General features: G+C 46.6%; 6 protein-coding genes across 6 annotated transcripts; 2 read left to right on the top strand and 4 right to left on the bottom strand.

Moving 5' to 3' along the window:
• Nucleotides 1-8: 8 nt before the first annotated feature.
• On the bottom strand, nucleotides 9-1,484 carry N7529_008023 (isocyanide synthase family protein; the record flags this gene model as incomplete). The annotated part of the gene is made up of 4 exons (XM_057243550.1): nucleotides 9-422; nucleotides 483-604; nucleotides 655-918; nucleotides 986-1,484. 4 exons carry the CDS (start codon nucleotides 1,482-1,484, stop codon nucleotides 9-11), a joined length of 1,299 nt encoding a protein of 432 aa, XP_057095088.1.
• A 1,023-nt stretch (nucleotides 1,485-2,507) lies between these two features.
• On the bottom strand, nucleotides 2,508-3,332 carry N7529_008022 (uncharacterized protein; the record flags this gene model as incomplete). The annotated part of the gene is made up of 1 exon (XM_057243549.1): nucleotides 2,508-3,332. One exon carries the CDS (start codon nucleotides 3,330-3,332, stop codon nucleotides 2,508-2,510), a length of 825 nt encoding a protein of 274 aa, XP_057095087.1.
• A 697-nt stretch (nucleotides 3,333-4,029) lies between these two features.
• Nucleotides 4,030-5,495, bottom strand: N7529_008021 (uncharacterized protein; the record flags this gene model as incomplete). Its single annotated transcript, XM_057243548.1, has 3 exons — nucleotides 4,030-4,521; nucleotides 4,576-5,176; nucleotides 5,230-5,495. The coding sequence occupies 3 exons, from the start codon at nucleotides 5,493-5,495 to the stop codon at nucleotides 4,030-4,032; spliced, it is 1,359 nt and encodes a 452-aa protein (XP_057095086.1).
• A 351-nt stretch (nucleotides 5,496-5,846) lies between these two features.
• On the top strand, nucleotides 5,847-7,166 carry N7529_008020 (isocyanide synthase family protein; the record flags this gene model as incomplete). Its single annotated transcript, XM_057243547.1, has 3 exons — nucleotides 5,847-6,192; nucleotides 6,263-6,657; nucleotides 6,732-7,166. 3 exons carry the CDS (start codon nucleotides 5,847-5,849, stop codon nucleotides 7,164-7,166), a joined length of 1,176 nt encoding a protein of 391 aa, XP_057095085.1.
• A 631-nt stretch (nucleotides 7,167-7,797) lies between these two features.
• On the top strand, nucleotides 7,798-8,139 carry N7529_008019 (uncharacterized protein; the record flags this gene model as incomplete). The annotated part of the gene is made up of 1 exon (XM_057243546.1): nucleotides 7,798-8,139. One exon carries the CDS (start codon nucleotides 7,798-7,800, stop codon nucleotides 8,137-8,139), a length of 342 nt encoding a protein of 113 aa, XP_057095084.1.
• A 1,017-nt stretch (nucleotides 8,140-9,156) lies between these two features.
• On the bottom strand, nucleotides 9,157-10,523 carry N7529_008018 (uncharacterized protein; the record flags this gene model as incomplete). The annotated part of the gene is made up of 4 exons (XM_057243545.1): nucleotides 9,157-9,483; nucleotides 9,546-9,995; nucleotides 10,042-10,126; nucleotides 10,372-10,523. 4 exons carry the CDS (start codon nucleotides 10,521-10,523, stop codon nucleotides 9,157-9,159), a joined length of 1,014 nt encoding a protein of 337 aa, XP_057095083.1.
• Nucleotides 10,524-10,783: the final 260 nt, after the last annotated feature.

Below are 10,783 nucleotides of genomic sequence, written 5' to 3'. Positions count from 1 at the left end.
TTTCAATATTACATAGACATGAATGTCACACTTTTGTGTTGAATCGCCAACAGTGCCAACTTATCCAGATCCGAATCAGAAAGCTCCTGTTTATCCTGCTTTTGTTTTTGGATCACCAGATTTTGCCCATAGCGATGCTCAAAGTCCACATCGGCGTCCCATTTGAAGAGAGGAGAGCTTTCACGGAAAAAGTATGGTTGGCCATTCTTCTCAACGAGGTCAAAGTTCTGCCGATGCGAGGATCTGTGTGCTGTGATAAATGTACCGTTTGTGAGCACTGCAATACTACAATGCCAAGGGCTCATGGAGAATGAATCCCGTTGTGGGACAAGAGGACAAGATAACTTTGTCAGTCCCGATGAAGGATGAATGGAGAGCCGTAGTGAATCAGGGTAGACTTGGCGTACCAGCTCTGCGTATTCCTGTATAACATTGAGGTCAGTGAGATAACAGTTTTATGCAGTGGAAGTTGAATTACTCACTACGCCTCGAATGATCATGGCTTTGGCAATCGATTTGATTTTCTTTTTGTATTGTTTCGGACCAGCGCAGCCCTTGGTCACAGGGCTGAATTTTAGGTCGACTTTCATGAACTTGTCGTATCCTGCATGGAATCAACAGTGAAATTCAAATCAAGAAAAGGCCATTTCTTACCATTATATGTCCGAAGATAATCTTCATCACTTTTCAAAAATTTGTCAACATCAAATCCAGGTTGCCCGCATCTCCGATGAATTTCAGCCCTTGATATGCCACAGAGTTTCACATATTCCGCCTTGGAAATACGAGCACCAGAATAGAGGCCGAGCATATTCATAATGCGATGGAATTGGACACAAGCATATCCTTTCTCAGCAGCAATCTTCCGCAGTCGATTTCCATATTCCCAGACTTCTTCGTCAGAAATCCCGGTGAGATCTAGATTCTTGATTAGTTTTCAATTTTACAACGCTCTTAGTCTTATATATAGAGATCCCAAACATACCATTATAGCAAATTCCATCCGTGACAATAACCACAATCGCACCTGGCGGATAGACAGCCTTGATATCCCGACAAAGATTCACCAATCTGGCCAACCCAAGCTCTTCACCCAAATCTGGAAGTGCCCCCAACACCTTATCCATCCGATTGTTACTCTTCATGGGAAAGGCAGGCAGAACCATAGGAATGGCTCGATTGGCCGTGACATGTGTCTGAACACGCGGCGTGAAAGATGACCGGCCTAGCCATTCTCCTGCTGCAGTCGTGCGTTCATGAGAGCCATACTTCTCCACGATATTTATAATCTCCTCCGCTTTCAGTCGAGTTGAGGCAAGACATGCCTCTAGGGTTTCAGGTTGGGTGTTTTCGGTTTCGGCCTTGGGGACAACTGGGACTGGTCTTGGTAGGAGGAGCGCTCGAGTCCTTGGAGTGAGGGTGACTCGATCGGAGGAGATGAGGTCGAGCAAAGTGGGAGTCTCGACTATCGCTGTGGCTAGCATTTTGATACCGTTATCGTGTATCGATATGATAGTGAAAAGGGATGTCGCTCAAGCCAGGGATGAAAAAAAGGGATAGATCAGACCGTATCTTAAGTACTTAGAACAAATAAGGAGACTATTCCACGGACCTGAAATGGACATTCGTGGCTGCTATAGCCACTGACTTTTGTTTCTAGTTCTTACGTCTCGGCATATTTGCAGACTCGAACATATCTACCACCAAATCTCATTGGTGCCTCCCTTTACTTCATATTTGTGGAAAATTTCCCTCCAATTGCATATTTTGATTCATTCTACAGAGTTATGCAATTGCGTAGAACTCTGGGCAATGGTAATGCTTACGATCATATTACATGTGCGCTGGTTTCAGTGTGTGGCTTGAAGCATGACTTTTACGTAGGTTGTATGTCCAGATTAGACAATTGATGGAACATAATAAGAAATAGAGCCGCATGAATACGAATTATTGGGAGGCCACGAGGTGAAACCTTGGAAGTTTTAGTATTTTTGAATAGTATTCAACAAATTTCTCCATGGCTGTTGAACTGACTGACTATTAATGCATCATCCGGCGCACAGGGGAGTTTCTTGATTGGGCTAATGAAAAGTCCCTCACACAACAACCGGGATAAGAGGGAGCTAACAATACTCATGGGGATCTGACATTGAAGACAAAACTAGGCCACATTTGTGCTTTATTGCATTGGCCTTGAGAGCTGACTGCTAATAACAGTGAATCTAACAATGCAGGGACTCCAATGAAAGTTCGAGATGGGGAGAATTATCACAGGCGAAGTATATCAAAGCTGCATGCACCACCGAGGTACAATTTCCATAATACTGCAGTCTCGAGGGATGTCACAAGGTCCATTTCAAACCGGACTGTAGTTAGTGACCGTGTCTCCATGCCAAGAACTAGTGGTCATCAAAATGATATACTTCTCGCGTCATACTTTTGATTTTATACCTCCATAACTTAAATTAAGAACAACTTGCATGAAGTGAGTCCATTTGAGCAAACCTTCACAAAAAATACGAGGCGTCCCGTTCCCGCTCCCACCGATATTCCATCCGTTTTGCAGTCTGTGTGCCGATTTCAATCCCACCATAGTGCGCTGAGATGAACTCCAACATAACGTCGATCCCTGCTGTGATTCCGGCGGATGACCAAATCTCGATTCCAGGCAGCAGTGATGATCCAGACCCTGCATGCTTGGGTATAGTATCCCGCAACCACCGTTTGTTGGGCTGCCAGTTCACTGCGTGTGATAACCCGGTGACATCTTCATAGCGAGCTGAGTTGGTGGTTGCCTGGAGATCGTTCAATAGACCTGTTTGGGAAAGGACATGGCTGCCCGTGCAGATAGTGATGACACTGTGCCGAACAAATGGCGCAAGATCGACGATAAAGTCCTGGACTTCCTTCGTGTTGGAGACTTTGCATTTTCCAGATGTAGTACCGTTGGCGTAAATTCGATCCAGCCTCGTCCCCGGTCCTCCAGGGATAATCAACACATCGACAGGCTTGATGTAACTACTTCCATCATTGGCAACCTTCCCCGCTTTCAGGGCGGAAATCACATCAGCAAAAGTACATTGTGGCACCATATGTTGGTTGCAAGCCGTGTTGATGCTTGAGGTAGGGATATCAAATTTCCAGTTGGCTTGTGGAGGCGGGACTGGCTTCACTGAGACTGGGTCTAGAGTTGCGGCTGAGACCGTCAGGGTGATGCCCGCCGTGTCAGGGTACTGTGTGCGGATATTGAGAATGTCGAGTGGGGCCGCTACATCTAGCAGTTGGAATCCAGGGAACAATGGAAGATGGTAGTGGATCGGTCTGGGTGCCATCTTGTGTAACGCTGAATTAGAGCAGAAGCGTCGAAAGATGAGTGGTTGGAGAGAACGTGGTCGCAGGGTGCTCATGCCGAACAAAGCGGGGCAACCCCTGTGTGATTCCTTTTGCTAAAAAACTGGTTTTCTTGAAGGAGATAAACGAAAGCGAGAGTGAATCAACACAAGGGATATGTATACACAGGGGCACGGTGCTCAGGGCCACATGACTGAATTTGGTCTAGCAGAAGACCTCAATATCAAAATATCTGACTAAGAACGCATGTAGGACACATGAAGAGCACATATAATAGAATATCAAAAATATAGATTTAATTGTAAAAAATCGAGCTCAATGTATAATTGAGACCATACCTACATGGGAATAAGGGGAAAGCTAAGTGCCTAAAGCGGAAGTAAGAGATGATTAGCTAGGAAGAAAGCCTTTTAAGACAAAAGAATAAATAAGTAGATAACCGAGAAAAGAGCGAGAAAACCCAGGGATTTATGATGGGAGAGCAGTCAAAGATACGTAGGTTCCACAAAGGAAAATGGTGGATATCGAGTGCCTTAATTAAGGTAGCACCTACAATATTGTCTCCGACCTGAATTCCAAGTGTACAACGTATTGTCCATCATCATCCTCGGAATGAGACGTCTGTTTACACAGCATGATTTGATATTCAAATTCGATCATATACAGTACATTGTATTGTCACGCTCCCGAGAAGTGAGACCCGACTACGAACAACGCTCCGGTCAAAATGCAAATACCCCCAAAGAGCTGCGCGTACAGGTAATCGCCTCCTCGCAGGGCAATCAACCGTCCTGCAATGTATGGGCCAGTCAGTAGCGGAATGCTATTGATCGTGGTGATCATCCCAACACGCGTGCCCGATTTCTCCGGGTCTTTCGAACCGAAGTATGCATTGGCAGCGGGTAATTGACTTTGGGCACAGTTGACCAGCAGTCCATACACAGTGGCCCAAACGAACATGCCAGTATGAGTATGAACACCAATCCACCCTAGAATGGCGATGCCGCAAGGGATAGAGACTGCAATGCAGGTTCTCACTGCACCCAGCCACCGATCTGCCACAAATGCAGATATGATGCGGGAGGGCACGCCAACCCCGTTCATTAGAATCAATAGGAGAAGGGAATCCGAGGGAGTAAATCCAGTGTGGGTCTGCGCATATTGTCGGAGCTAAAGATATAATTAGTTCTGTGGTCAGGTATGATGAGGTGAAACCAAACCCACATAGATGTATGCAAAATAGATGCCCTCGAAAATAAGAAATGACCCGATCGAGAAAAGGAGGTAAGAGCGCTCTCGGAACGCACTCAAGTCAACCCAAGGAGGGGGACTGCGAGGCTTAATCCTAGATCGGGTAAATGCCACAATAATGACACTGTTAAAAAGGATGATCAGAGCCATAACTCGGACCGTCCACGCGAACCCAATAACGTCAAAGCACTTGTATGCGACAACAGGAAAAACCATTCCTCCAGTCGCGGCGCCACAAGAAGCCAGTGATACGGCCATAACTCGCTTCGTTTTGAAGTATGTTGCGTAAAGCGCGATCATTGGGCTGAAGATAAGCCCGTGGCCAATTCCACTGACCAAGCCTTGCGCCAACCAAAAATGCCATAGTTTTGTGCCAAATGAGGTCCCAAGCGCGCCGGCAACCTGGAAAAAACATCCAAGAGCAATACAGTGCCGAAGATAACCTGCATCCATGGTTCGACCGGAGAACATGGCCAAAAAGTGGACCAGGAACATCTGCAGGGCTCCGATCCATGATGCATTGGCTGGGCTGACATGGAGATGACTGACGTAGTACTCTTGGAAAAAACCATAGCTTTTGTGCATTAGCGGAGGAAGTCGGCTTTAAATGTGATAGGGCTCTCTTACGATGTGATATAGCCCCATACATTGAATACAACCAAATGTCCGGTCAGCACCTGGGTCCAGGCCACGAGACCTCCGTCGGGGATTTCATTATTCTCGGCTTTCTGTTCTTCGTCTTGTTGATGGGGATCAGGACGGACGAATAGCGGGGATTCTTCACTGAGGGTATTGGTATATGTAGTAGCTGATGTGGTGTATGATTCGGTGTTCGTGGACAAGTGCACTTGGTTTACCCCATTACTTGAATGAGACGTTGGAGTCTGTCCCATATTGCCGAGGAGAAACAAGTTTTTCAAGTCAAGGATCGAAGAAGAATTTATGATGTGGCGAACGGAGAGTATATGAGGAGGTGTGAAATGCGACTCCCTCGATTGCAACATTGTGGAGTTCAAATATCCGCACCCTGCAGTTACCCTTGTTTATTTTTCTTTCAATACTGCATGACTGCATGTATGCATACACGCACAAAGTACATTATACGAAGTGCAAGTTAACTGAATAATAATAAATTACTGTAAACTATAAAACTCACTGCATTCGGGTTCTGCTACGCGACTAAACTACATAAAATCCACAACGCCGTTCATCTTACAACACAAGCACGTATTTATTCCTTTGCCATGAAATTTGAATATGCCCCGGAAGAGATACCTGAGAAGGTTGTTAAGGTATTAAAGAAGTTTTCCTTACACTCGAGTAAAGATGGCCATGACGAAGATGTGGGAAAGGTGTTCGAAACCGTGCCTGAAAAGCTCAAGGAAGATATCGCTGCAAACCAACCAATAACAATGGTTTTGCCTGCCTTTCCATGGAAGAATCCAAACAAGGACAAAGTAATTGGGGACGGTGCTGATTTGGGGGAAGAGTTGGGGCTTGCAAAATTGAATCATTTGTGCGAGGAGATCTCAAAGGTCTATCCTTACGGGGCAAGACTGATTCTCATATGCGATGGACCTGTGTATAATGGTAGGCTGCATGCTAAATCCATCGAGAGATGGGATGATCAACAAAAACAGAATTTGACTGACTGGCACAGACTTGGTTGGAGTGCCCGATGACGAATATTACGAATATGGCATTCAGTTGCGCAAAATGGCTCGGGAAAAGCAGTTTTCTTCAATCCAATTCATACGGCTTATGGATCTGCTCGGACTGGGCGATGGAGAGAAAATCTCCAAGCCAGATTATCTGCGTCTTGTTTCCACCTGCAGGAAGAAACTGATGTCGTCTGCATACTTCAATCCGAAATTTGACATTGAGTATGAATTGAAGACAAATCCGGATACCAAGACAACATACGATAGCTACTTCAGGCGTATCTCAGAGGATCTAAAATGGGCCAAGGGATTTGACCCAGTCGTTGCAGGCGACCCGACGCTCTATGCGATGGAGGTATCCAAGATGGCGAAGACCATGATCAACCGACTCATTGTAAGTACTGCGCCATGACAAGCATGTTTTCTTTTTGGGTTAAGTATTGACGCAATCTGTTTTGAACTTGGCAGGCATACGAGGCCGTCATTAACGCGACCCTGGGGAAACACATTCGGCTTTCTATCCACCCATCTGTAGGTCGGAACAAAATCTCCATTCCTCTCCTGCGTCAAGGCGAAATGTTTGGGGACATGCCTTGGCATGCCAGTGTGGTCGTGCTATCAAATGGGAGGTTCCAGACGGGAAATTCGCAAGATTTTCGAAAATTGTACGAGATCGTCATGAAAAATGGCCGGCCGTATTATTTCAGAGAGCGGAGCCCATTGTATGAATGGACGGCAGAAGTGGAGTTTGACCACGATTATGATGGCTTGATCGTGAAGAACCCCCTTTCGAGAGCTCAAATCCTGGGTAAGGATGACCGCATGAAGCTAGCTCGTCTAATCATTCAACATCAAGATAAATCAGTTCGAGTGGAGGGGTTTGAGGTGCCAAATGATGCATGATTATTCAAAAGCTCTCAAATCTCAGCTCAAATCTGTTTGCTGTATGTTCAATCTCAATCAGTCTTCGAGTTTGTGGCAAGAAAGAAAGTGCCTTGTCTGCTTCAATGCGACTAGTATTCCTCCTCATATGTTCACTCATCCCATCCTGCTGCATTGACTAAACGCCAACTTTATAAGCTAGTGGCTCAATTTATAGAGACCCAAGGACTTCAATGACTTCTTTCTCGGTTTCCTGCAGTAACACAGTGCAACCAAACGCGATGTTCCGGTTGCTGATATTTAAGATGAGGTTAGTATAATTACATCGACCCGTAACCCGTAAATAACCACCGAAAGCACCGATGTTCTTACCACCGTGGCACATTCTGATACTATGAATGAACTTGAGAGATTCCAGTACCTGTGGGGTTATTCGGAGTACAGTTTCTTGACAGAGCTTTTCATTGCCCTCACAATAATGCCCTCGGACTTTAACAACGAAAGGGCCAAATAATTCAACTTCAAGGCACTAGTGGACCCCGTTAGGGCCTTTGTGGGTGGAGGAATTAAGCACCTGGACAATGTAGTTGACAGAAAGTCCTTGAGAACTTTCTCTAAGAGCTTTGAGTTATCTCGGCTGGTTCTTACCTCCATGGACGCTCACTTTCCCAAAGAGTCCAACGGCTGCCCTCTGGGCTGTACTTGCGGAAGGGACAGCCGCAACAGACAGGTCGGTATCGGGTGGAGGCTCATACCTTTGGCATGGTGGAGAAAATTCATTCAAACACCTGCCCCGAGGGCAATTGATGTGTTGGAAACCCCCGATGCTTCCTACTTGCTTATGACCCAAGTCCCAGGCCGTCCAATCGGTCAGCTGTTTAACACGATGAAGGGCAAGCAAGTGAAAAACGCTGTAACAGGCCTCAAACGGCATAGCGCCGAGCTGCGAGCAATCCCCAACGAAGCCAGCATGTTTTCAAATCTGCAAACCTGAAGGTGATGCGATCTTGGACTGGCGCCTCCCTCGCAGCCAGTCAGAGAAATTGCGCTTCCACAAAGAGACTGACTTTCACAACTCTTTGACTGAGATGATGACTGATGATACTCGCAAGCGGGCGCATGAATCAAAAGTATTCCTTTCTTATTTGACTGCCTGTCGAACGATATACCCCGCAGTCTTCGAATCACACATATTTGATGCACTCCATGTTGCCATCGACCAAACCAGCACTGATTCACCCGCAGTAAGCCCCCTCAAATAGAGAACCGTCAATGCAATCAAATAACTGCCTCAGCTCATCATCATCTCCCATCATCGTCCAGAGATAGATCCCAGAGCGCCAGTGTCCAACATCTCATCCACCTCGGAAATGTGTCAAGCTTATCCATAATTGGGAATACTTCTCTCAGATTCCTTCATATCAAATCCTCATATATCGTTATAGAATCGGTAGCTAAAAGGCTCTCCTTTCCCTCTGCCTTGACCCATCTCTGGCTTCAGCATCATAAGTACACACGCAGCTCTTTTCATTCCAAAGAAGATGTTCCAGAGGAATTTGTGCAAGAGACTCAAACCAAGGAAGATCTTTGTCGAGCTATTATGCAACAACGACATTCACTGGAGACATTGAATGTGACTGGATGGGGCATATCTCCTCCCCCCAATGAACAAGTGCAACTGATTCCCCGCTACGTGAAAACAAGGGCATCTTTGGGGGACGGTTCACTGGGGCAATATAGATGGTTGAAAGGGCTCGTGTGCAGCATGGATTTAAACCATTTTCTTCATCTCCTTGAACGAACAACCGTTTTTATCGCCGAGATGTGATGAATTGCTTGAAACTTTGTAAATAATATGTGGATTTTAGTTAGGTAGGTTGCCCCAGGATATCAGTAGAAGTAGGAGATCAGGGAGTGGAAAATGATATATACAAGAAATAGGAGAGGGGCGCGGTCACGCAAGAAAATAGCACTCTCTAATGAGAGATGAGCAGAACCAAAGTGGTGGAAATCACTCGCTCTTCTTCTTCTCATCTGCTTCAGTAGACTTTCCAAACCAGCTCGTCAGGGATGAAATTACACTGTTTTGTTCACCGGACTGTCGACGTAGCTCGCGTGCCCGCTCCCGCTCGGCTTTATACTCATCCCAAGAAAGATTGGCTGCGGCCGCAGCGCGAACCTCCTCCTCTTCTCGGGGAGGTAGAGTCTTGCCCGGAAGAGGGCGGACAGCTGCTTCTCCGCCGTAAGCGCGCAGACCAGTGCGGAATGCCCATTCGACAGCTTCGTCGACGGGATGGTCGAAGATGTAGGGAAGGAAGGGGACAACAGCGAGACCCAACTATAACAATTGTCAGTATCACTTCATTCCATAGCCTCTGGGTATCCTTGAGGAACACATACACCAATAGGCGTCCAAGTCCGAATAAATGCCATCTTAACATCCTTCACCATTCTTCCAGAGTACCGCACGACACTGTGAATTGTGAACGCAGGCAAACCCATACTGGCGATACTTTGGAACACAGCACGCTTAGCCATGACCATACGATAATCTTCTGCAAGCGGGATCTCAGGCGTAGTCCAGTTCAGCGCATCCTTGGGTCCCTGGTTGCCGATGGTCATATTTCCAGTTGCCATACCCTTGATAATCTGGTCCTGTGAAGGTTCGCTGGCATCTTTGTATGCGTCGCCAGCGGGAGCGAGAGCTCTCCAGTTTCGTAGGTAAGCTTTGTAACCTTCGTGGCCGACGTCGCCTATCAGGTAACTCCAGGAAATTCCGTAGGCGGAACGCACTAGCCACGGGTGCGCGATTGGGCGGAAGGATTCACCGATGTCAGAGGTGTAGGCGACCTGGCAAGTTTAGCTGTTGTCCGGGGAGATGGAATTTAGTCCATACATAGCGATGAGCGGAGATTAAGATTGTGCGGATTCGGTTGGCGTATGCTGCATAACGGAATGGTGTATCTGTAGAGTTGACAGAGCTATCGGAGGTTCCCATGATTAGTTGTGTTCGATGTAGAGTACAAGGTGCTTGGTTTTGGAGAGGAGCTGATTTGCGGGAGAGAGACCGATGACATATGAAGTGGGACGGAGTTAGGCCTTGATTTTCGGGCTTCTTACTCAGACCACGCGACACCTTGCACCTTTGTCTCTGTCTTTCTCTCGCGCGCTCTTTTCTCTCTTTTGTTTTGTGAAAAAGTAACAACGAGACTTGAAATGTACATACTATCCAGAGTATAAATCATCGTAAAAATCTTCTTCGCGATCGACAAGTTGTTGTAACTTTGCGGGGAGCTTCTTCTGAACTACAGGCTTGTCCAGCAATTCCTGCGGAGGAGATGGAGATGGAGGCTCTTCCTGTCGATTGCCCCAGGCCATTTTGTAATCGCAAATCGCAAGATCAAAAAATCAGTTGTAAGTCTAAGGACCGAGGCCTATGCACAAGCCAAGTAAACAGAGAAACGAGAGAAAAGAAGTGGGCGGGGAAAGAATGGAGGGCTATGCAAGGGAGGAATCGTTATTATTAAAAGCTCTCATATTAACCGCGTACCACAGCCGAAGGCGCAGCTATAGCCGGGGTATATAGCAATTGCCCGTGGAATAGGGTACATCCCGAGGTACTCTCCCGTGATCTGGGG

The sequence above is a fragment of the Penicillium soppii genome (assembly GCF_028829465.1).
Source record: "Penicillium soppii strain IBT 18220 chromosome Unknown utg000006l, whole genome shotgun sequence".
In the NCBI taxonomy this organism is placed as follows: Eukaryota; Fungi; Ascomycota; class Eurotiomycetes; order Eurotiales; family Aspergillaceae; genus Penicillium; species Penicillium soppii.
This window is presented reverse-complemented; position numbering and strand designations above follow the sequence as displayed.